Raw genomic sequence first — 26,071 nt, forward strand, 5'->3', positions numbered from 1 at the left:
TACTATAAGTATTGTAAGAGTATTAGGTTTGGGTTAAGCTTTTCATTTTACAATTTAGATTGAATGATACAAATAGTTTATTCTGTAAGTATTGTAAAATTTTTGCTATTTAATCTAACAACATTCGCATATATTTTGAGTTTGACTATACCTTTTAAATTAATGTAGGTCAAACAGTTCTCCATATACAGTCTTGGATGGAAGGTCGGTATTAAAGTTGATAAAAAATAATTGAAAAAATTAATTGTGAGAGAGCTTTTGAGGCAACGACAACATCGGTGTGATAACGTGTTTGCGGCAAAATTATTTTGAAAAGTTATATAAGAAAATTTTAAAAGTCAAAATAAGCCCAAAAAAATTCATTCCAAAGGCCGGCCCATCTCTCACTGGTGGACTTCAATTTTACATAAGGCCCTCCATTCTATCTTTATCTATCTCCCTTCTCTGTTCTCACCCACCCTATTCCCTCTTTATCTCTCTCACTACTTGTTCTTCTTCTTCTCGAAATTGCTTTCCAGCCAAATCAGTCGGCTCACTCTTCAAGTTTGTCTCACTTCGCTCACTCTTCTCAAACTAAAGGTAAAGACCACTCTGTTTACTTTATTATGTTTGATTGCTATCACTTTACAGATCACTCTATTTACTTCACTTTACTTTCAATTGATCTCAGAAACACATTCGGTTTCGTCTGGCTGTGCTTTTACAGATCACTTTGTTTACTTCACTTTACTTTCAATTGATCTCACAAACACATTCGGTTTCGTCTGGCTGCGCTTTCGGGGTGTTTCTGGTCTTGACCTTTCTCTCTCGTCTATGGCGGCTTCGCGATAAATAGGTATGGTTCGATCAAAAAAATAAAAAAATAAAAAAAATGTCATTGTATAGGCTTCTGTAATAAATAATAAATTTTAGCAATATATATAAAATTATGCTGAACTTTGTTTATGCTGTGGGAGTTGTTTTCATTGGTTCACCATTTCGTTTGGCTTTTCTCATTTGTTGATTGTAGAATCTCCAAAGCAGTCAAAAGCAAGAAGCAACTAAGCATTGTAACTGCACAATAGCTGATGTTGAGAATACATTAGCAAAGTTCACTTGGGCAAAAGAAGCACATAAGAAAGTTGAAGTTAAAGAAAGAAGGGAAGCCAATGCCAAAGAGTTTGGCGGAGGTATTTTTTTTGGATTCTGTTAATATAATATTGTTAATTGTATAGCTTTCTCTTTTCCTTTATGCTTTCGGTGGTAATGGATCATTATTTGGTATCCAATGTACATGTCTTCTCTCTATAAAAAGAGAGTTCATTTCTCTTGTAATTATGAAACACACAATACAGAAACATTTTGCTCTCTAGCTTCTCTCACTCTTTGCTCTCTAGCTTCTCTCTCAAACTAATCTTTCATGGTATCAGAGCACATCAACCTGATCGAAATTTTCTCCTGAGTCCAACGGCACCAAGCCCGTTCTCAGAAAAGCCAACACGCGCCCACACGCGCCGCCCTTAGCCTCTGCTCGTCAACACGACCGCCACCACTCTCACACGCGCCCACACGCGCCAACTTCTGTCACTCACTTCCGCCACGCGCCCACACGCGCCCACACGTCCGCGGCTCCCATACGCCGCGCTTGCTACCGTACGCGTACCGTGCGCCGCTTTGCTAGTGTGCACCCGCGTGCGCCAAACCAGCTACCGTGCGCCGCGCCTGCGCCTGTCTGCTAACGTGCGTCGTTGCCTTTCTGCTAACGTGCTCCTCCCTGCACTCTGCTAACGTGCGCCGCTGACATCATCGCTGACATCATCTCTGTCCAGCATACCTTTCCTTGCTATTTTCGACCTTCCGGACTCACTGGTACACTCTGTTTTACCTAATTTTGCTCCTACGGATCTATTTCTATTACTTTAACCCTACTCAACTAGTATTATGGATCGTCATGATGCCTCCCATCCCATTTCCGTCATTTTAAATGGTTCAAACTATGTTCTATGGGCCCAAGCTATGTCCTCTTTCCTCAAAGGCAAGAAGCTCTGGCGAATTGTCACTGGGGATGTGGCTAAACCAGTAAAAGACAGTGCCACTACTGAAACTCCTGTTCATACTGCTACATATGAAGACCGACTTGAGGAATGGGACAGTAAGAATTACCAAATCATTACCTGGTTTCGTAATACCTCTGTTACCTCTATCAGTCTTCAATTTGGCCGCTTTCAGCTTGACTCTGTAACTACTCCTGCGAAAGACATCTGGGATTTTTTGAAAGAACGATACCAGACTACTAGTCTTGCCCATCAATATCAACTTCAGAACCAACTTCACCGCATGCGCCAAGAATCCACTCAGTCCATTAATGACTTCCTTTCTCAAATGTACTCTGTTTGGGATCAGCTTGCTCTTTCCGAACCAGCATGGCATGACCCCGAAGATGCCGTTTTATTTACTATCCATCGCAACCAGCAAAGGTTGGTGCAATTTCTCATGGTTCTTACCTCATCTTTTGAGCCCGTACGTGCCTCTCTACTTCATCGCCATCCATTGCCCACTCTTGAACAAGCAATTTCTGAGTTGCTATCCGAGGAGACTCGTCTCGGTACTCTTCAAACTCATCATGTGGACTCTGTTCTTGCCACTCCTCCGTCCCGGCCATCATTTCCCCAGCGGACTACTGCTTGCCTCTACTGTCAGAATCGGGGCCTTCCTTCAACCCATCTCCTGGTCCATTGCCCAGTCAGATCCTGCCGCTACTGCAACAAACTTGGTCCTGGCCATCTGCAACAGGATTGTTTTCGCAATCCCTCTCGCTCATCCTCCAATAGCCACTCCTCTCGCGGTGGCTCTTCCCGGGGAAACTTTCACCGTTCCGGCAATCAGTCTCATCACACTGCTACTGCTGCTTCCGGGAATCAGTCTCATCACACTGACACTGCCACCTCTGCCGGGTTCTCTGAGTCCCCTACTCCATCTACCCCTCGCTTTTCTCCAACAGATGTAGAGGCCATGCTCAAACAGCTTCTCTCCCCATCTGGTACACCTCCTCCTACTGCTTTGTCTGTCATTCCAGGTAACTCTTCTTGGTATTTTGACTCTGCCTGTTGTAATCATATGACCTCCAGTTCTACTATTTTTTCTTCCTTATCTTCCTCTCCTCATATTCCCTCAATACATACTGCTGATGGTTCTCTCATGTCTGTTCGTCATGTTGGTACTGTTTCCACCTCTTCTTTATCCATACCTCACGTTTATCATATCCCTGCTCTTACCTTAAACCTTATTTCCATTGGTCAATTATGTGAACTTGGTCTAACTGTCACATTTTCTGCTACTGATTGTTTGGTACAGGACCCTCAGACAGGGCAGACTATTGGGATCGGCCGTAAGCATGGACGTCTCTATGAACTCATTCACCTTCATGTTCCTGCCTCTCCTCAAATTGCTGCTCCTACATCTACTTCCTCATTATCTCCCTTTCATCTTTGGCATTGTCGCTTAGGGCATATTTCTGTTAATCGCTTAAGGTCTTTGGTTTCTAGTGGACAGTTGGGTCATGTAATTCCCGATAATTTCGATTGTATACCCTGTCAACTTGCCAAACAACCTGCTTTATCATTTAATAAAAGTACTTCTGTTTCTCTTGCACCTTTTGATCTTATACATTCGGACATTTGGGGACCCTCACCTACTACTACTATGGGGGGATCCCGCTATTTTGTTGTTTTTATTGATGATTTTTCCCAGTTTACTTGGCTTTTTCTCATGAAACATAGGTCTGAATTTAAACACATTTATTATCGTTTTGCACAAATGGTCCACACCCAATTCTCCAAAACCATCAAAATTTTTCGCTCTGACAATGCTATGGAATATCGGGATTCAGATTTCCTTTCCTTTCTTCAGCATCATGGTATATTGCCTCATCGTTCCTGTGCTGGCACATCCCAGCAAAATGGCCGCGCTGAACGGAAACATAGGCATATTCTTGACACTACTCGCGCTCTCCTTCTCTCTTCTTCCTGCCCTGAAAACTCTTGGGGAGAAGCTGCCCTCACTGCTGTTTACACTATCAACTGTGCTCCTACACCTGTCATCCATAATCAAACTCCCTTTGAACGTCTGCATGGCACTCCCCCTCCGTACGCCAATCTCCGGGTTTTTGGCTCTGCCTGCTTTGTTCTACTTCAATCCCATGAACACACCAAGCTTGAACCTCGCTCTCGTCTTTGTTGCTTTCTTGGGTATGGCATTGAACATAAAGGCTTCCGCTGTTGGGATCCTCTCTCTAAACGTCTTCGTATCTCCCGCCATGTCGTTTTCTGGGAACACCAAATGTTTTCCTCGCTATCATCTTTTCACTTACCCGGACTTTCCACTACTGCACTATTTACTAATCCTTCCATCGATCTTTTCTCTGCTGATTTTGATACAGGTTCCTCCTCTATCGAGACGCCCTTGCTCACTCCTAATCCTGTCCAGCCTGCTCTACCTGAAGGTCTACCTCTTGCTACCACACCTCCTTCTCCACCGGCTCTTCCTCTCACCGATCCTCCTCCGGGTCGACCACGCCGGTTAACTCAACCTCCTATCCATCTTCGTGATTATATTGTTAGATCTGCTGTCTTCTCTACTTATGAACCTACCTCCTATCGTGAGGCTTGTACTAATCCTCTTTGGCAGCAAGCTATGACTGATGAACTCCATGCCTTGGATAAAGCTCATACTTGGGATCTTGTTGATCTTCCTCCTGGCAAGACTGCAATTGGCTGCAAATGGATTTACAAAATCAAAACACATTCTGATGGCTCTATTGAACGCTACAAAGCTCGTCTTGTTGCCAAGGGCTTCAACCAAGAATATGGCATTGATTATGAGGAGACATTCTCTCCTGTTGCTCGGCTTACATCTGTTCGCAGTTTACTTACTGTTGCTACTGCTCGCTACTGGGGGCTCTTTCAGATGGATGTCAAAAATGCTTTTCTCAATGGTCATCTCCTTGAGGAGGTCTACATGCAACCTCCACCTGGGTCCACTTTTCCACCTCATCAGGTTTGCAAACTACAGCGTGCTCTCTATGGTCTCAAGCAAGCACCTCGTGCTTGGTTTGCTACGTTCAGTTCTACCATCCTTGACTTCGGATTCACCTCTAGTTCCTATGACTCTGCTCTCTTTATACGGACTACTTCTCATGGTACTACTCTTCTTCTTCTGTATGTGGATGATATGATTATCACTGGTAATGATACAGCTGGTATTCTCCACCTCAAACAATTTCTCCACCAACAATTTGAGATGAAGGACCTTGGTACTCTTAACTACTTCTTAGGCCTTGAAGTCTCTCATGATTCTACTGGTTCCTATTTGTCCCAGGCCAAATATGCATCCGATCTTCTGGCTCGTGCTGGTCTTACTGATTGCAAAACTGCCTCTACTCCGATTGATCCTCAGATTCGTCTCACTCCTCTCGATGGCACTCTTCTCTCTGATGCTACTCTTTATCGCCAGCTCGTCGGCAGTCTTGTCTATCTCACAGTCACTCGTCCTGACATTGCCTATGCTGTTCACATTTTCAGTCAGCACATGTCGGCTCCTCGCACTCCCCACTATACTGCTCTACTCCGCATCCTTCGCTACCTCAAAGGCACTCTGTTCCATGGTCTTCACTTCTCGGCTTCTTCCTCTCTTGACCTACGTGCCTTTTCCGATGCTGATTGGGCTGGGGATCCTACGGATCGACGCTCCACCACGGGATTCTGCTTCTTCTTAGGGGATTCTCTTCTTGCTCGGCGTAGCAAAAAACAATCTCTCACTGCCCGCTCTAGCACCGAAGCTGAATACCGAGCTCTTGCTGATACTACTCAGGAACTTCTCTGGCTTCGCTGGCTCCTTGCTGATATGGGAGTTTCTTCATCTACTCCTACCCCTCTCTACTGTGACAATCGGAGTGCTATTCAGATTGCTCACAATGATGTTTTTCATGATCGCACCAAACATATTGAGATTGATTGTCATTTCATTCGCCAGCATATTACTTGTGGAACTGTTCATCTTCTTCCTATTGCTTCAGTCGATCAACCCGCTGATATCTTCACTAAGGCTCATCCTCCTGGCCGCTTTACTGATCTTGTTTCCAAACTCAACTTGGTAGATGTTTTCCCTCCTTGAGTTTGCGGGGGGCTGTTAATATAATATTGTTAATTGTATAGCTTTCTTGCTAATTGTATAGCTTTCTCTTTTCCTTTATGCTTTCGGTGGTAATGGATCATCATTTGGTATCCAATGTACATGTCTTCTCTCTATAAAGAGAGAGTTCATTTCTCTTGTAATTATGAAACACACAATACAGAAACATTTTGCTCTCTAGCTTCTCTCACTCTTTGCTCTCTAGCTTCTCTCTCAAACTAATCTTTCAGATTCTATTATGAATTTCTTTCTGCCGATGTAGGTTATAGTGGTTATGTATTTTAGAGTTGTAAAAATTGTTATTTGTGGGTGAGAAATCATTTGGAATAGTGTGGGGTGGGGATATTGTTTGACTTCCATTTTGGTTGCATGTGAAAGTTTGATAAATTGTCTGTACAATTATTTAAAAAAAATGTAAAATAAATAAATTGTATGTACAACTTACAAAAAGGTTTAACTTTGTTATTTTGTTGTTTTTTTCCAATCAGCTAAGAATATGCAGTATGCATGTGTAGAGGTATGTGCATCACAGTAATTTATAATCTGCAACACATTCGGTTCCATCTGGCTGTGCTTTCGGGGTGGTTCTGGTTTGATTCCCTTACAACCCTTCGAATTTCAATTTACAACTCGCAAGGGGTAAGATTTCAATTTACTCCTTCAATTTCTACACAGACTTTATTCTCTCTTTGATCTCTCTCTTTACCTTTCTCTCTCATCTGTGGTGGCTTCGCGATAAAGAAGAATGGTTCGATCATGGAATTGTCCGGGACTCATTTGTTTCAAATTGGGATAGTTCATGTGTTTGATTAGAAGAAGAATGCTATTTGAGAAATAAATAAAACAAATAATTTATAATGAAAAATGCCAAACCCACCAAAATAATGATAACATATTAACTCATTTGTTTCAAATTGGGATAGGTACAAAATTAGATGCATTCTTTATTTGTTTATTTATTTTCAAATAATTTTTAAATTAAATTGTTGATATGAAAACACAGTGACAAGAGATTCAGGGAATTCTTTGGCATCACAGTAATTTATAATCTACAAGATATCTAAGAAATTATTGAGAGGCGTTAGAATTCCATAGAGAAATTGATGGATTCACAAAAATTATGATTTATATCACTTGGGAGAACAGGAAAGTAGGTATTTGCAATTTGTGAAGCTTAGATGGAACACATACTTGACTTCTATGTTTTAGGAGAATCAAGGCAAGTGTGTAGTGGCGTTTTAATTGTTGTGTGACTTTCATCTATTTCAAACCGTTTAATATTATTAGCCAAACTTGAACGGATTAATTATTTTTTTGCTGCTCAATCACTCTCCAGCAGAGCACGTCCCAGACATGCTTACTTTATTATGTTTGATTGCTATCACTTTACTTTCAATTGATCTCACAAACATATTCGGTTTCGTCTTCAATCCTTAAACAGATCACGTCACTCACTCTTCTCAAACTAAAGGTTCGCTCACTCTTCTCAAACTAAAGGTAAAGGTTCGCTCACTTTTCTACTATTTTCTGTCATGTGTTGTTTCGAATGAGGTGAATTCACTCCAATGTTTCGCTGAATGTTTATATAAATTTTCTGAATTTTCTATAAATTGGTGTATTCACTCCTTACTCTTTCAAAAGAAAAAAAAAAAAAAAAATCTACAACCACCCACATTTTCTCAAACGTGTAGAAACCCACAAACCACATTCACCAGACTTTGTTGCCTAAGAAGGTGGGTAAAGGGAAATGGGATATTGGTTCTGCTTCTCAGGAGTTTTAGGAGCTAACTAGACGTATGTGATGTACAATGGTTTTTCTCTTTTTGGTTTTTCTTTTTAAAAATCTATTGTGGCTTTATGGGTATAGCACCTTTTGGGGGTATATGAATCAAAGTTACTACAGTTTTGATGGGTGAAGTTTGATGTCAATTGTGATTTTTTTTTTTTTTTTTTTCCTTCTGGGGAATTTTGTGGTTGATGGCTTTATGTCAATTGATTAATTTATCCAATATGTACCAAATCTTTAGATCAACAATGCTTGGAAATCAAGTTTGTTTAGATACTGTAAACAAACATGCAAGTTGGTTATAGATCCTCAAGTTCAAAAGTGAAATTTGGATCACTAGTCCAGTTAACCTCTGCATGGAAAATGTGTAAGACCAAAATATAAGAGTGCCCACGTTTCTGGACGACAAGACAAGTTGAAAAAATATTTTAAAAAAAATAAATGAAATATTTAAAAATAGTTAATGTTTTTTATTAGAGGAAAAAAATAATGAACGTTTTAAAGTTTATTTTAACTTTTTAAATTTTAGAATTAAAAAAAAATTATCTTTTAAGAAGGACCGATAAAGTAAAACATTATGATGTTTGTTAATCATCTTAATCGCACTTCGGCATCAAAACGACTTGAGAGAAGTCTACAACTATAGATGAATATAAACAATAGTGTTATTAAGCTACCAACAATATCTTAAATTAAAATTAGATTTGAGCTCCATCTGTATCTGAAAACTTGCCTTGATTCATTAGCCTAGACAAAACCAAAAATTGTATATCATTCCTCCATCCAAGACCAATGCTGGAATCTTACTCCCAGAGAAGACCTCCAAGGTGATATTCATTCATTGCCCAACAATTACCCTCATTCTCTTGCCAATTCTAGATTTTGATCATATTTTTTCTCTAAAATTATTGTTTTCCGTTTCTGCGTATTGTTTAAATCTGTACAATTTCATGCTTATTTGATGAAAATGACCTATTATTAGATATCTAGATCTAGGTTTGAGTTAATTGAATTTTTTTGACTTGAAGTAAGGTTTTTATTGTGATATTTGTTCTTCTCATTCTTGGCACTCTCTAATATCTTGTTGTTAGTTGTTAGCCCAAAACTACTGTTTGGTTGCTGGGAAAGCAAAGAAAAATGAAAGAAAACAAAATTAGAGTATCATGCTTTTTGTTCTTTATGTCAGTAAAATTACCAGAAGTAATAAAATTAGACAACCTACAAGACACCTGAATTTCCGTGGTTTAGCATTGAGAGAAATGTTTAGTTTTATGGTCTTATGGATGAATCAACTGTACCCATTCAGAATGATTTCTCAGGATTTATGTTATTCACAGATGATTGATATTGTTTTAGGAAAACATTTTTTACACATACATCTTTGCAATCTGTGTGCTGAGTCTTAAGAAGCTCATGGGTACTTGGTAGGTCTTACTTTAAATTTTTTTAATATGAATTCTGTCTCTCACATATAGTAATTTTGGGGAGTAAAATTAATTATACAAATAAGAAAATTGGCTAAATCTTTAGTGCTCCTCTCTTTATTTGATTTTTATTTTTTAATAAGTTGTTCATAGAAAATTGGCTAAACCATTAAAGGTATCCAACTTCTTTAATGAGCTGGTGTGCATTTTAATTTTAATTTCTTTTAAATTGCAGAGCACTGGCTAGTGTGCATTATTTGATATTTAACTTTTTTTATATTTGATTTGTTTGGAATTGTAAAGTACAGTCTGTTAAATATATTTTTATAACTGTAATTTAATCTTAATATTATTTATACCGTGCCTTTAGGCATGGGTATACGCTAGTATATATATATATATATATATTATAGAAAGTTTATAAAATATTTATTAAGTTTTCAACTGATTTGTAGTTATTTTTATAGATAATTCTATTACACACACCTTTTACTATTTTCTTATTTAGTAAGAGGTGTGTATCCTTAGTTATTCTATTTTCTTATTTAGTTATAACTAAATTTTTTATTTTATTTATTTATTTTTCTTTAGTTAAAGCATTTCCAATGGAGGTGCCAAAGGTATAATTTGGCAAATGTAAAAATTTTAAAATCTGTTTTCGAGTTTTTAATTTATATTTTTTGATTTTTGGTGAATTTTTTTAATTTTATTCGAATAGAAAAAAGTTATATTACTGTTCATTTCAAGGGTTGGCTCATCTCTCATTGGTGGACTCCAAATTTCACATAAGGCCCATATTTTGTGGGAATTATTAATGGGGAAATTACATCCTAGTGAGATGTAGAATATATATATATATATATATATAATATAGAAAGTTTATAAAATATTTATTAAGTTTTTAACTGATTTGTAATTATTTTTATAGATAATTCTATTATACACACCTCTTACTAGTAAGAGGTATGTATCCTTAGTTATTCTATTTTCTTATTTAATTATAACTAAATTTTTTATTTTATTTATTTATTTTTCTTTAGTTAAAGCATTTCCAATAGAGGTGCCAAAGGTATAATTTGGCAAGTGTAAAAATTTTAAAATCTATTTTCGAGTTTTTAATTTATATTTTTTGATTTTTGGTGAATTTTTTTAATTTTATTCGAAAAGAAAAGAGTTATATTACTGTTCATTCCAAAGGCCGCCCCATCTCTCACTGGTGGACTCCAAATTTTACATAAGGCCCATATTTTGTGGGAATTATTAATGGGGAAATTACATCCTAGTGAGATGTAGAGTATATATATATATATATATTATAGAAAGTTTATAAAATATTTATTAAGTTTTCAATTGATTTGTAATTTTTTTTATAGATAATTCTATTATACACCTCTTACTATATGTATCCTTAGTTATTCTATTTTCTTATTTAGTTATAACTAAATTTTTTATTTTATTTATTTATTTTTCTTTAGATAAAGCATTTCTAATAGAGGTGCCAAAGGTATAATTTGGCAAGTGTAAAAAAAAAAAAAGTTTCTAATGGTCTGCTATTCTTCCTGTCAAATATAGCAAATGTCATTTCTGCTGTCAAATTTGATAGGAGGTTTGGCATTTGCCAAACATGCCATATCATCAAAGATTAATCAATTTATTTGGTTTGAGTTTTTTAAATTAACTTTTAAGAAAATTGAAATTTTTTGTTTCATATTTTTCTATTTTGTTTTTAATATTTTAAGCAATTTTTTTTAAAATTTTTATATACACCTAACATAAATGCACTTAAAAATTTTAATATTTATGAAAAACCCAATAATAATTTATTTTTTATTATCATCTAAACTGTCATCAACTCTAATTCACTAATTTATTTATATAAGAAATTGAATAGTGAGATTATTTAAAATCCAAAAAAAAAACAAAATAGCAAAATTTAAGGTTGGGTTTGGTAAAAAAAAGAAGCAAAATTTTGATCTTTCGTTGGTTTTCGTCTTGAATGAATTTTCTTTTTTAAATTTCAAATAACTTTTTCACGTGTAGGTTTTATTAAACTTGGAAGGAAAAGTAAGAAAAAAAAAACTAGATATTTTTTTACTAATTTCAAAATACTTTTATTGAATTAAAAATTTATTTGAACTTTTTCACTATTTTTTGAAGCGTTTTTTTACACAAATTTAATATTAAACAATGCTTTTGATAGCATTTGTCATTAAAATGATGTGAGTATATATATAAACACATAAAAATGTATGAAATTATGTAAAATATATATTAAAATTTTAATTTTAATTTTTTTGATATTATTTGAACCTTAACCAACGCTCATTGAGGGGTAGTTAGTAGGATCTATTTTTAAAATTAAAAAATTTGTTAATTTAATTTATGATTGCAAAAATTCTAAAATTAATTTAAATTTAATATTTTAATTTATTTTTAATATGTAAAAAATATGAGAAGTAATATAGTCTAAATTAATTTTAAAAATAATCATAAATAATGATCAAATAAACAATTAGAGAGAGAAAAAAAAAAGAGAGAAAAGACATTTGGAAATGACAAAATTTATAAAGAAAAACATTGTTTTTAAAAGACCATTTTCCTTATATATATAGATTGGAAGTTTGGAGTTTTCACAATCATTGTTTTTAAAAAGAACATTTTCCTTATATATATAGATTGAAAGTTTGGAATTTCGACAATCATTGTTCTTAAAAAGATTATTTTTCTTATAAACAAAAAAAAAAATTATACAAAAATATTGTACAAAATACGGTGATGAAAGTGCTTTTATTTATTTCAAATCAAAAGATTCATTAAAAGGACTTACAATTTTTAAAATATTTCTATCACACCGTTCTTATGAATTTTTTATTTGCAATTAATTTTCATTTAGTAAAATATGTTCTGCATGCTTTGTGTGGGAAATAAATTCAAAAATCAACATGCCTTTTGTAGAAAACTTGCAAAGATATGATTACAAGTTATTTAGGATGATCTAAATAAGTATAATTTTTTTTATTTTTTTATAAAACAATGTGCAGAAAATTAAAAAGGTAATACGATCCAAAAAAGATAAAATGTTATATAATATCAATCAATCATTTTATTTCACAAAACTATTTATTAAACTAGATAAACATTTTAAGTAAATTAATTCTTTTCATCTCATAAAAAAATTAGACAATTAAAATATCACTAAAAAAATCAAATTTCCAAATGCACACTTAGGCCTCATTTATCAAAAAAAAAAAAAATCAAAAAGCCAAAACAATTTCAGCTCGTACAAAAAATATATATATTTCCATTTACTCTACCTCTTGTATTTTTTTTTTTGTGTAAAAAATTAAAAATTTATTTTAAATATATTATTTTTTATCTCATATTTTAGTTTAAAAAAAATATTTAAAAAAAAAAATCATCTCCCAAAATAACCCTTTATAAAGTGTTTGGAATCACATAAAAAAGTCATATTATCTTTAGTAATTTTTTATTTAGAAGAATGTCAAAAATAAATAAATAAATAAATAATTTATATTCACCTCAAGTAAACGAATTCAAAAATTTTATTTTTTTTATTTTTGAAAAGTTATATAAGAAAATTTTAAAAGTCAAAATAAGCAAAAAAAAAGTTCATTATTTTTATTTATATATTTTTTTATAATAATTATTTAATTTTTTAATGTCTTTAAAAGGCTGATTTTTTATTAAAAAAATAAAAAGAAAATAACTTAAAGATGAAAATAAATCAAAAACAAAATCAAGCGAACCCCAACAAACATACAATTAGCATGGGCAACGCGAGACAAGTAAAATTATTTTAAGAAGATAGTTAAAAATTAATTTTTTAATTTATTTTAAATATGTAAAAAATATGAGAAGCAATATAATCTAAATTAATTTAAAAATTAACAATAAATAATGATCGAATAAACAATTAGAGAGAGAAAAGACATTTAGAAATGACAAAATTTATAAAGAAAAACAAGCACGGTCTTAAATTCCAACTTACAGTACAAATAAAATTACCATCTAAAAAAAAACAAAAAAAAATAACTCGAAAAGACAAAATTTATGAAGAAAAACAAGCACGGCGGAACGCGCAATCCGACGCCGTTCGCCGGTTTTTGTTTGGTTCGCTTTTGCATTTGCGATTCTTTTCCTTCTCGCAGTGTAGCCGACGGCGGAACCCTTCCGACGCCGTTCGCTGGTTTTCCGGCGATCGGCTATTGCGATTCTTTCCCTTCTCAGTGAGCATGATCGATTGAAACGTGATCGATGACCTCATACCGGTCGGTGAGGACCCAGAAGAAGATTCCAAGGCAGACTCAGTTGAGAAGAAAGAAGAATCAGACTCGACGTTTGAAAACAGCACTATTGCTGTGACTTCGACAACATAAATTATAGTGGAACCCCCCAACAACAAGACCCACATAGACAGGTAGGGATGGCAATTTGAAACCGGCCCGACGGGGACCCGATCCCCCAACCCCGATTTGAACGGGTTTTCCCCGAAAAATACCCCCGACGGGATGGGGATGGTATTCAAAAACCAATCCCCGAATAATTTCGGGCCGGGGACGGTGATAAGTGCCCAATCCCCGGCCCTGGCCCGGCCCCGCCCTGTACGTCCCCGAACTGGTCTATATATATATAATATATATTTTTTTATTATTTGTTTCCGTCTCTCCAGCCCTCTCTCATTTCTATTTTTTTGTTTCATTTCATTAATGCTCTTCTCTCTCTCTTCCCTTTGCTTCCTCTCTCTCTCTTCCTCTCCGTCTGAAACGCTACATCCAACTACGACGACGGTCCGTCTCCGACCGCCACCTCCGACTCGGACGACGACGACGAGTCACGAGTGCCACCTCTGACGACGACGAGCAACAGAGAGATGGAAGGACAACGGGCGACGAGCAGATCGACTCAGATCAGATCTCTACTCCCTCTCTCTCTCTCTCTCTCTCTCTCTCTCTCTCTTTCTCTCAGATCAGATCGACTCAAAAAAAAAAATAGCATCAGATCTGCCCTGATGTTGATGATATTGTTTGTGATGTTGTTGTTGATGATGATGTTGTATATCAGATCTCTCCCTCTGTTTGTTTGTTGTTGTTGGTTTTTTTGTTTTTTTTTTTTTTTGGGTCCGGGGAATTTCGGGGTCGGGGAAACCCGATCCCCGTTGGGGGGCGGGGACGGGGGGCGGTGATAAGTCCCCGTCGGGGATCGGGGCCGGGGATGGGGAAAATTTTACCATCGGGGATCGGGGACGGGGAGTGTGATCCCCGGCCCCGCCCCGCCCCGTTGCCATTCCTATAGACAGGTCAGTGATGAGGGACAGGAGGAGCAAAAAAACCAAAAACAACCCTTTCCAATACATTGTCGTTTGAGAGAGAGAGAGAGAGAGAGAGAGAGAGAGTTGGGGTAGGCTTATGACTTCGAGAGCAGAAATGGTTGAGGAGCCCCCCAACAACACTACCCACATAGGCAGGTCAGTGATGAGGGACAGGAGGGCAAAAAAAACCAAAAGCAACCATTTCCAATACATTGTCGTTTGAGTGAGAGAGAGAGAGAGAGAGAGAGAGACAGTTGGGAGGGATTGAAACGAGTCGCTTACACAGAGAGCTCTATTCACAGAAGAGAATGCATACAGGTTAAGCTCTGCTTCCAATAAATATTGGAGTTTCAGAAATTATTTTTTATGGTATGGTGTGGGTTTCTAATTCCATTCCATTCCATTCCATTTCACAAATTCCATATTCTTATTTGGATGTTTTCTTCTAAATTAGTTGTTCAAAACTTCCATTATGGTGTGGGTTATATTTCTATTTTATGTGTTTTCTCTTACTAATTTGACTAGTATGTATGTACTGTACTCTACTGCAGGTCAACATAGAAAATGGTCTTGACCCGTCCATAGGGAAGGCAACAATGCAAGCAGCCCAAGAGGTGGCTGAAGGAAAGCTTAATGACCATTTTCCACTTGTGGTGTGGCAGACTGGCAGTGGGACTCAAAGCAACATGAATGCCAATGAGGCAAGTAAACATTTATGAATCTTTGGTTTTTGGTTTCATGTTTTTCTAATTTTGTATGCTACTAACACCCAATTTGCATTGGTGGAATTTTAAAAAAACTTTGTTCAAATTTTTGTTGGTCTTCTTTTCTTTATGTTTTTGTTGTTGTGTGTGGACCTGGGGTCATTATGTTCCAAGTTTAGTCTCATATGATAACTTTTAGGGTATGTAGGCGGCTTGGCCTAATTATAAAGGCTTGCTATTAGTGTAGGTGCGGATTTGAGTCACGGGTGATTCAAGCAACCCTTGGCTCGACCATTGGGGGCAACTTAGGTGCTCACCCAAGGCCCTGCATGAAAGGGGGCCTCATTTTTTTTTTATATACAATGTATACATCAGATAAAAATAAAAACAATGTTATAAAGGAAATTGGAAAAAGCAAAAATAGGCAAAAATGATCTCTCTTTATAAGACCTATGTTATCCTTCCTCTCAAGTGGTGTCTACACCTGCATTTTAGTTGACGGGAAATAGGTATTGAATCGCTAATATGGATTACAAGCTTCCTTAATTTCCTAATAATCATGCAAATTTTGTTTAGGCACGTAATGGCACCTAAATTGTCATCTTGCTCTAAGCACACTAAACATCAGTGGGCTAGCTTTAAAGTGTTCCATCGATGGTATAAAATATGTAGATCTGTACATAAATATTTCTGTGCATCAGCATCACTTTGTGTGTGCTGTATGCCACATAAAATTTGTTTGCGTCACGTATATATATACCTTTGCATGTCTATAGTTTATGTTTCAGGTGCGTAAGGTGTTGGACCTGGAACATTTCTAATTTAATAACTATTGAGAGATATAATAATAGGGTAGTTTGTTTTGAAACCAATGGTTGAGCCAAGGATTGGTTATGTGGCTGAGTTTTCTCTAACATTTATCTTGTCGATTTGGATTTGCTATTTTGACCCAGAGAGAGGTATAATGATGAGGGTTTTTGTTTTCACTAAGAGAAATGTATAGTGATTAAGGCCTTTCATTTGTATAATGACAAAGAGTTTGTTTTTTTCTTCATGTTTAACCGTTAACTATACGAGTATTTACTTTTTCTTTTGCCATTTTCTTTGTTATGATGCAGAAAAGGGCAAAGTATAATGATAACTATTGAGAGATATAATAATAGGGTAGTTTGTTTTGATATGTATGAAATACGATTTAAAGAGAGATCATTTTTGCCTATTTTTGCTTTTTCCAATTTCCTTTGTAATATTGTTTTTATTTTTATCTGATATATACATTGTATATAAAAAAATGGGGCCCCCTTTTATGCAGGGCCTTGGGTGAGCACCTAAGTTGCCCAATGGTTGAGCCAAGGATTGCTTGAATCATCCGTGACTCAACTCCGCACCTAAACTAATAGCAAGCCTTTATAGTTAGGCCAAGCTGCCTACATAACCTAAAAGTTATCATATGAGACTAAATTTGGAACATAATGACCCCAGGTCCACACACAACAACAAAAACATAAAGAAAAGAAGACGAACAAAAATTTCAACAAAGTTTTTATTAAATTCCACCTATACAAATTGGGTGTTAGTAGCATACAAAATTAGAAAAACATGAAACCAAAAACCAAAGATTCATAAATGTTTACTTACCTCATTGGCATTCATGTTGCTTTGAGTCCCACTGCCAGTCTGCCACACCACAAGTGGAAAATGGTCATTAATCTTTCCTTCAGCCACCTCTTGGGCTGCTTGCATTGTTGCCTTCCCTATGGACAGGTCAAGACCATTTTCTATGTTGACCTGCAGTAGAGTACAGTACATACATACAAGTCAAATTAGTAAGAGAAAACACATAAAATAGAAATATAACCCACACCATAATGGAATTTTTGAACAACTAATTTAGAAGAAAACATCCAAATAAGAATATGGAATTTGTGAAATGGAATGGAATTAGAAACCCACACCATACCATAAAAAATAATTTCTGAAACTCCAATATTTATTGGAAGCAGAGCATAACCTGTATGCATTCTCTTCTATGAATAGAGCTCTCTGTGTAAGCGACTCGTTTCAGTCCCTCCCAACTCTCTCTCTCTCTCTCTCTCTCTCTCTCTCTCTCTCTCTCTCTCATGTGCATTTATTGTTTCTTCTTGATGCAGGCAAAGTTTGCTCGAGACTCGGAAAATTTCCTGGACCAAAGTTAGAGGGAATGAAGTGAAGGTGAAGAGTTACACTTGTACTTACTCAAATGTACCTGTCGAGGAATCTCCTTAACTAGTACATGCATACTTTCCGAGAAGTTATTTGGTAGTCCTGGGACATGGCCCCAACGCCTCTAAGAGCCGCACAATGACATGGGGTCCTCCCCTAAATGCAGGGAGTCTGCATGATCAGGTGGCTTTTGGAAACATTGGGGCAATGCTCACGAGCACCAAATAAAATTTTCTCCTTTCCCTATAAGGAGAATACTTAAATGTTTGACAGGTATACCGCAAAGGCTGTTAACCCATTCACAAAACATTGGTTTGGCGTACAAAAAAGAACCTTTTTTTTTTTTTTGTTTCCCTTAAAGAATGTGTACAGAACCCCTTTCCTTCAATAATGTATATAGCATGTAATTGTGGATCTCAATCTTTTTCCATTTTAACTGGCCCGTGTTGTAACATATATATTCTAACTACAGTTGAGTTGGTTCCGTGCTTAACAAAAAGGACACCAAGAGGTTTTCCATTCACAATGCCGGAATCAAAGTTACTAAATTCTGAATTCATGCCCCAACGATCTATATCAAATACCAGTTTTCTTGATGCATTCCTATTGAGAACTAAGAAGAGGGATCTTAGGTTATATAGATGTTCTATTTCGCCAGTGAAGGGATTCCCACCCTCACTTGTTTGGTAGTGGAATGATTGCTATTTCGATTTGCCTTTCAGAGTGTGAAATGCAGGCCCCAAGTCTTTCAACTTCCTAACTAGAGAACTAGCCCCAGTTGCTCCCTTGCCTCCAGTAGCTCTGACTAGATAGATCAAAACAAAACTGAATTTTCCTCCCCACATAGGTCACCTAAACAAGTAATCATTCATTCCAAATATGAGCTATTCCACATCCTTTAAACTTCCTTCCAAAACACACCACTAAAACGCCTAAACCTAGCGTGGCCATTAAGGAAAGCTAGCAAGTTTAACAGCTATTCCACATGTTACAAAGTTCGCAGTCAACAGTCATTCAACAATGGCAACTTCTCATTTTACAAAAACAAGAAATAGAAAAACCATGAAAAACAGCATGTTTGAAGAATCTTGAAGGGTGCACATAAACTCTAATGCTGACTTCAAAAAATGGTTTCTATGAACAATCAAACCAATGAGATTTTTTCAATGCCATTGTAAAGATGTGTTTAAATCATGAATTTAAATAGGAATTTAAAAATGAAAGAGAAAATATGGATGAAATGCAACTACATTTCATTGAAAATTTTCCTTTCCTTTTTTTATCTCCACCCAAATACATGATCCAAACACAGCCTAGCCTAAAGATCTTCTCTACCAAAAGAATTTGTCATACCAAAAGCTTGTAAACTGCCGTTGGCTCAAGAAAAGTATACTAAACCAGGAGCTAATCTTTCAAAGATGCTGAGGTCTGACTAAAGCTATCATCCATGGCGAGCCTCTAAATGCGCCCCAAAATAATTGTTGGACATACTATTCTCAAATTTAAATTTGGTTGGTTTTCGTTGAACACCCCAATTAATTCTCACCTTACCCCCACCAACCCAGCTCACCGGCTGCACATCCGTCAACTCCTCCCCTTCCTTCCCTCCCAAACCCACAGAAAGAGAGGAGAGAGAGAGAGTCGCAAGGGGAAAAGAAAGAATTGCACGCAAGGAGGGAGGTGGGGGCAACAGGGAAGGGAAGGGGGTGGAAGGGGCTATAGAGGAGGGAGGGGAGTCATTGAGGAAGCGGGGGAAGGTGGTCAGGAGTGGGAAGAGGGAGTTGCACATGGTGGTCGGGAAGGTGAGGGTTGGGGGCTACTGGGGGGAGCTGGAGTGGCTGCTAAAGGTGGTGCCGGTGCCAGCCAAAAAGGGAGAAGAGGTAAAATGGAATTTAGGGTTTTGTCCCTTTTGGCAATTTAACTAAGGAATGAATGGTATTAAAAACAATTATGGAAGGTGGGGTGTATTTAGAGGCTCCCTCAAGCATGCTATGAGCTCCAACATAACAATCTGCAAGATACATCCCTGTCCTCCTCCAAACCAAGAAATAAGAAGTAAAACTAATCCATGACAATTCCACAAAATCAAAAAGAAAAATTCTGTATATTGATCCTTTCAGCTGTGAATCACAGCATATAACCAAATTCCAATTCCTATATGTCTCTCTATATTATGAGAAAAATAAAAATGTGTTCCTTGACCACTATCTCAATACAAGACATATATTAACATGAATGTCAGGGCACGAAGCAAAGACATAGTAGCTTAATAACTTTAGCTAGAAGTTTCAGCATCCATCTTTTCATGCATTGCCTTGTAGCACTGAAGACTGCAAAGAGGAAGCTTTGACTTAGAATCTCGATACTTGTACGGGTTCGTACAAGATGGGCCAGCACATCTTTCACGCGGTGGTGGATAACTGAAAATCCAGATTAAAATCCTCAAAACCATTACAGGTTAACATCAGAAGCATTTGAAAATTTCACCAAACAATATATATTGTGATTGAGTTGTGGACAGGTGCAGCAAGGAATCCTCAATTGAGAGGGTCGAAAGAAAGGCATGGAGCAGATTTTGCACAGGCAAATGGTGGGTCAAACCAAGTTTAAATTAAATAATTATTAACATATAACTCAATATAGAACAACTGACTCAATCAAAAATTATACGAGACTAGTCTAGATTTAGACATGTTATTCACTTCGCATAAGCCAATGGCCCTGTTTGGAGCAACTTAACTTACTGAGGTTGCTCATGTTTTTTTATTTTGAACTTGAGAGCTGTTTGGTGCAATGCAACTTTTGCTTATAGTTGATGACATAAAAACATCTTAAATAAGTCGAAAAAAACTTATTTTTAGGAAGCTGAGGGAGGGATATGTTTTTAGTTGTTCAGCTTTCTAATTATCAACTTTCATCTTGTAAGTTGAATCAAACATGCCCTATGTAATCATTTGAATCTTATTCAATGTGGTAGACCCAGAAATCTTCTTAAGTACAATTAAAAAACTATAGGAATCCACATAATAAACAATTCTCTCTCTAGAAGAATTTAAGCATTTTTTTTTTTAATTTAATATAATTTTACACCAATCAAATAGCCTATATTCCCAAATTAAATTTTTTGGGAGGTAAACATGAGACATTTTGAAAGACAACCTTGATACAAAATTGGAATCTTTTATTTTTTTGGGGTGCCAGATTAGTTTGGGGGGCATTGCAATAAGGAACCCAAAAAAAAAAATTGAAAAATTACACTCACATAAAAGTTGGATTTAGCAAAATTTAAGAGGGGCCAAGACAGGTTTCACAAAAACAAAGCACACAAATAATCACAGACCAATAAACAAACCCAAGAGAAGGAAAAAGAAAAAGGGAACACTACCTGCAAGGCTTGGGATTGAAAATACTAGGCAAACCCATATCGTTTGAGAATGTAACAACAGTACTAGAAGGGCCAATAACCCATCTAATGGTGTTTGATGCAAGTGTCCGTGCACTGGCAGCCCTCTCCTGCATGATAAATATTGATAACAAAATTAAAAGATGTAACTTCACAACAACATATAGAGGAACAGAAATTATTTGCAAATTATAGTACCTGTTCCAATTCTTCCCTGCGCTTCTTCAATTTATCTTCGCGCTTCTTTCGGCTGGAATCTTGCCCAAGTATTTTCCTAATTGCCTCAGCCTAGAGAAATCCATCAAAAAATGCTCTTTTCCACTTCAGAATATCCCAAATATATACAAGATAAACAACAAGAAAATAAAGAACAAACAAAAGGCAAACCTCTGATTCCCGAGCAGCCTTCTCAACTTGCAGTCTGCGTCTTTGAGCAGCCTCGGCTTTCTTCAGTTGCTGCTCCAGTTCAGATAGCTGTTCCTTTTGCTCTGTGGTGAGCAACCAGAATCAAATTCAATGGCTTTTATCAAACAGAAATGTTCTTACAAACAGTTATGAAGCTAAAAAATAAAAATAACAAATAACAAATGCAATAAACACTAACTTCGAGGAGGGGCAGGTGGTAATCCATTGGGGAACTCGATAATGCTTGCACCAGATGCAGAAGAGGCATCTTTGCTGGACAAAAGGGCTCGCTGGCGATTTGTGAGAGCCAATTCCTTCCTAATTTCAATTGCTGAATCAATTGAGTCCTTCCTCAACTTCTTCTTCTTCTTGCCTTCAGGCTCTCCATCAGATCCGATTTCTTCATCCTCCTCATAATCTGTGTCGTCAGATCCTCTTTCTGATCTGGACTTCTTACTGTCTTTACTTGACCTCGAAGAGACAAAATTTTCCAAAATCTCACCATGCTTAGAATTCTTAGGAACCCTAGAAATTCGTTGGTGTTTCTTGCTTGATTCTTCCTCAAAATCTTTATTTCCTGCAGCAACCTTGGAATATTTTAATTTCTCAAGGTATCTAATCTCATCATCCTCATCCTCTTCATCAAATGCCGCATCCAATACACGCCTCTTTGGCACCCTCTTGCTTTTACGAACTGGCTCCAACTTCTCACCTAGGTTTCCCGATGCATTCTTTTCAGGAATCTTCCCCATTGAAGAATCCTCCTTCCCACGACTAGAATTGCCTCTCGTATAATCCTTCCAGGGAATTCCTTGCAAACCACTGTTCTGATCTGGAGGAGAATCATCATCAGAAATGTCCTGGAAGTTAATTAAAATAAAAATAAAAAGAGTTAAAAATGGACAGATTGCATGGATTCCAAATGTTACTACGTAACAGAAAGATTTATTTGGTTATTTAACACGTATTAATACAAATTAATTATTTTCCATACTTGTTAGTAGCATAAGACAAATTTTTCCAACCACTAATTGAATCACATATAGGTTGGACAAATAATCTATGCCACCATGTAATCCCAAGAATCAAGTAAATAACTAAGAATTGATCAATTAAGTTTCTTAACTAATTTGCATATCCAGCTTATAAACCAATTTTTTCTTTTTTGGAGGCCAGAGGATAATCCCTTGCGACATTTGATGTTTGGCTGCTGAAACGAAATGTTGAGGCTAATACATTGCTTTATTTAAGTGATCTTTTCACTAATTAATTGGAAACCAAACAATTTCATTTTTCCTTCTCTCAATCTTTGAAGTTATTTTTAAAAAGAAAAAAAAAAAAAAAAAAAAAAACAGGGGAAAAAAAAAAAAAAAAAAAGACTACAACTGACAAAAGGTGCATAAGTAAAGGCTACTTGCAAGTTATCCTCATCACAAACCCGTATCCAACACAAAATCACAAACCATTACTCATGTGAGAAGGTCAAGCTTAAATTGGTAAAAAAAAAAAAAAATACAAACTCATGCACATAATGTACTGACTCTTAATTTCGAACTAGATACAATCATTATAAACCTGGAGAATCAGCTTAGGCCGTGATCGAGGAGCATCTGAAGTTCGAGCACATTTTGTAGAAAGCCCACTACCTGACACACCATGTGACTTGGACTTTGTTTGAATCGTGCGTGTGACACCACCAACCTTAAGCTTAACCATTTTAACCATGTTGTCATTTTTGACTCCATCCCCATTCATTCTTGAGTTCCCAGAATTCTGATTTTCACCATTCCTAGTTGTTGACTGCAATTCAAAGCTTCCCTTCATCTTAGTCGTGGTTTTCCAATTAGCAGGGGCAAGGGCGCCTTCACTACACCGTTGGTGATTCAACCCATTTCCTCCTTGATCATCACTGTCTCCAAAATCTCTATCACCGTATGATAAACTATGTGATCTATCCTCCTTAATCTTTTTAAGAGGGTATTCACCTGCTTTGATAGCAGAACCATTCAAAGTACAAAGGTTAAGATTGAACTCTTTCCTCCTAGAATTAGTGTCAAACCTTGTATTCTCCTCACTGGAGGTCTTGCTCACATCATCTGAAGGTGGCGTAGATGATAAAGGTGACTGATCACGAGTTTCAGGAAATGGAAGTGACTCCAGTCTAGGTCGGCGGGAATTTTGGCTCCTCTTCTTTCTCATAGTGTTACCTAATCCTTCAAATCGAGGGCCGCCAGGCTCTTCCATCGTGAAAACTCAGGAAAGGACCTTAAAGCCCAATTCCCTTAACTCTAACCAAAGCCACCAAATGTTGGAGCAATTTTGAAATACTGCACCAAATATATGAAATCAATAAGCATCGAATGAGCAAATCTTTGAAAATTACTAGTTCAATCTTAAAATACCATGCACAAAGAAAGCATTCACACGAAAATATTCCCTAAAAAATACAATCTTTAAAAATAAAAATAAAAAGAGTTAAAAATTAATAAATGAACCCAAAATTGTTAAGAATCAGTAAGTACCAATAAACAAAGCAACCACCCACAACATATCCATGTATAGACAAATCGGAATTAACAGAAACATATGATTACTTTATCAAAGAGTAACGAAAAATCCGACTAAAATATATAAACACCACTATTGAGCACCCAATAACAGATTATCAGTACATCCATATGACCAAAAGCTAAAAACTTTAATTTAACAAAATAATGATAATTCAAATTAAAACCAAACAATTAGTTGCAAACTGTGAATTCAATGACGGGAAAGATATTTAATATATATATATATATATATATTATAACAAAACAGTAAGACAATTGTCCACTAAAAATATATTTAAAAAACAATCCAATTATATGTCAACCAGAGTAATCGCATTCAATAATTGACATGAATCAAACCCCTTCCAAATCTAAAGCAAAAACAGATGAAATCCACCAAACCCACATACATCAAACCATCCCCACCCAAAAAAAAATAAAAATTTAAAACTAAAAACAAAGAAATTACACACCTATACGAAATACATTCATCGATCATCACCGATAAATAGACACCAACAAATCCAAAAGAGATCAAATACAAAATTCCCCAACAAATCAACAGAAACCCAGATACATACCTCGACGTTGAACGATAATTTGTACAGCCGCGAAAAGAATTCGAAGAACAGCCCCAAAAGGGGTAGAGAAGAAAGGATGGTAGAGAAGAAGAGGGAGAGACGATGAGAAAATGGGAGAGAGAGAGAGAGAGAGAGAGAGAGAAGGGGGCGTAAATGGGTCAGGGTTAGGGTTAGGGTTAGGGTTAGAGAAAGAGGAGTTGTGGGGGTTAGTAATAGTATGATGAGTATAGTGGTAAAGGAGAGGACTCGTAATCTTCTCCATTTTTTTCTTGTACCACATAAACATATACAAAACACAGTCTCACACACACAACACAACCCTGTGATTTGTTGGATCGGATGAGCCCTGACTCGGTCACCCGACTCAGTCCCCAAGTAAACCCACCTCACCTCTCTCTCTTCTCTCTCCCTCTCTCTCTTCTTTCTCTCTCTTCGCCTCTCTTCCTTTTTATTTCCCTCCTCTTCTTTCTACACACGCACGATTATGCTGCAAGTAGGTGCGCATGTTAAGGTCCTACGCACCACCTCCGTTTATGTTAGCGCCTTTTCTTCTCAAATATTATTTTTATAAATATATTTGGATAAATTATAAATATTAACTTAAAATACGAATTGCCTTATTATAAAAATTATATTATATCCCTTTAAATTTCTAATCATATAACAAATGATATATTTTCTTAATAAATTATTAATTTAAATTATTTTATTATTACATATAGGAATAGTTAGAGATTTTTTTAATTAATTAAATATTTTTTTTGACAATGGTGTATTTATAATTTTCAAAATTATACAAGACAATTTATGTCACGACCCGCTCCATGTACCTAATGGTTAAGTATCGTGATAGCCAGTAACTGAAGTTACATCCGGTCAATTCTTAAACAAATTAATAAACGCAAACGGGAATAATATTTAAGTGAGGGTACTAAAATAATCATCAGAGCTTCTGTTTTTATTACAAAATTTATTGACCAAAAATGCCGATATTTACATATAAAAATATTATAAAGGTTCTGTGAGTGTCTATTCCGTAACCCCGCGTCCAAAACTTTTCAAAAGTTATTTTTGAATTGCACTGTTTCCTGAAAATTAGTAAACAACTATAAGCACATAGCAAAGTGAGAAATATTATGCCAAGAGTATAAGGGATACAAAATAGCCATGGATAGTTATGTAACTAAAATATTTAAAATAATTTAGTCTGAACAAATAATCATTTAAGTAGCAAAACTGAGGTTATGTAAATAAATAATCATAACCACGGTACCGAACAGAACAGAATAGAGGTCACATGAGTGATAGTCAGAACAGAGGTCAATGGATTCGTAACAATACAAAGGTACGGATTCAAGAGGTGACTCGTACGGATTATAAAGGTAGCTCCCACAATAGTGTAGCACCCATCTCCGCGCTGCACTTTGCTCCATACAGAACAGAGGTCAATAGATCCATGACAACAAAGGGCGACAAAGTAACCAAATTGCTGAATCACCCACCATAAACCTAGAAAACTC

The 26,071-nt window shown here is 36.2% G+C and overlaps 1 protein-coding gene and 2 long non-coding RNA genes across 5 annotated transcripts; 2 read left to right on the plus strand and 1 right to left on the minus strand.

Annotated features, from left to right (window-relative positions):
* Positions 1-424: 424 nt before the first annotated feature.
* LOC114284706 (uncharacterized) lies at positions 425-15,337 on the plus strand. 3 transcript variants are annotated; one of them, XR_014347111.1, is made up of 7 exons: positions 425-579; positions 707-835; positions 1,010-1,169; positions 6,657-6,807; positions 7,610-7,665; positions 13,548-13,816; positions 14,696-14,733. It is a non-coding gene; the product is annotated as an uncharacterized LOC114284706 (long non-coding RNA). The 3 variants fall into 3 exon arrangements; XR_014347110.1 differs by having other exon boundaries at positions 431-579; positions 671-835; XR_014347112.1 differs by lacking the exons at positions 13,548-13,816; positions 14,696-14,733 and adding an exon at positions 15,259-15,337 and having other exon boundaries at positions 431-579; positions 671-835.
* A 48-nt stretch (positions 15,338-15,385) lies between these two features.
* LOC114268117 (uncharacterized) lies at positions 15,386-20,196 on the plus strand. The gene is made up of 3 exons (XR_014347113.1): positions 15,386-15,408; positions 17,562-17,622; positions 17,887-20,196. It is a non-coding gene; the product is annotated as an uncharacterized LOC114268117 (long non-coding RNA).
* On the minus strand, positions 19,696-25,047 carry LOC114268070 (HIT zinc finger and PAPA-1-like domain-containing protein). Its single transcript, XM_028209170.2, has 7 exons — positions 24,552-25,047; positions 22,997-23,748; positions 21,621-22,281; positions 21,404-21,504; positions 21,215-21,304; positions 20,999-21,126; positions 19,696-20,033 (listed from the first exon to the last, which is right to left on the minus strand). Exons 2-7 carry the CDS (start codon positions 23,663-23,665, stop codon positions 19,889-19,891), a joined length of 1,794 nt encoding a protein of 597 aa, XP_028064971.1. The 5' UTR covers positions 23,666-23,748; positions 24,552-25,047; the 3' UTR covers positions 19,696-19,888.
* Between the last annotated feature and the right edge of the window lie 1,024 nt (positions 25,048-26,071).

Source organism: Camellia sinensis, chromosome 12 (genome assembly GCF_055761805.1).
Source record: "Camellia sinensis isolate YWXY chromosome 12, ASM5576180v1, whole genome shotgun sequence".
Classification (NCBI taxonomy): Eukaryota; Viridiplantae; Streptophyta; class Magnoliopsida; order Ericales; family Theaceae; genus Camellia; species Camellia sinensis.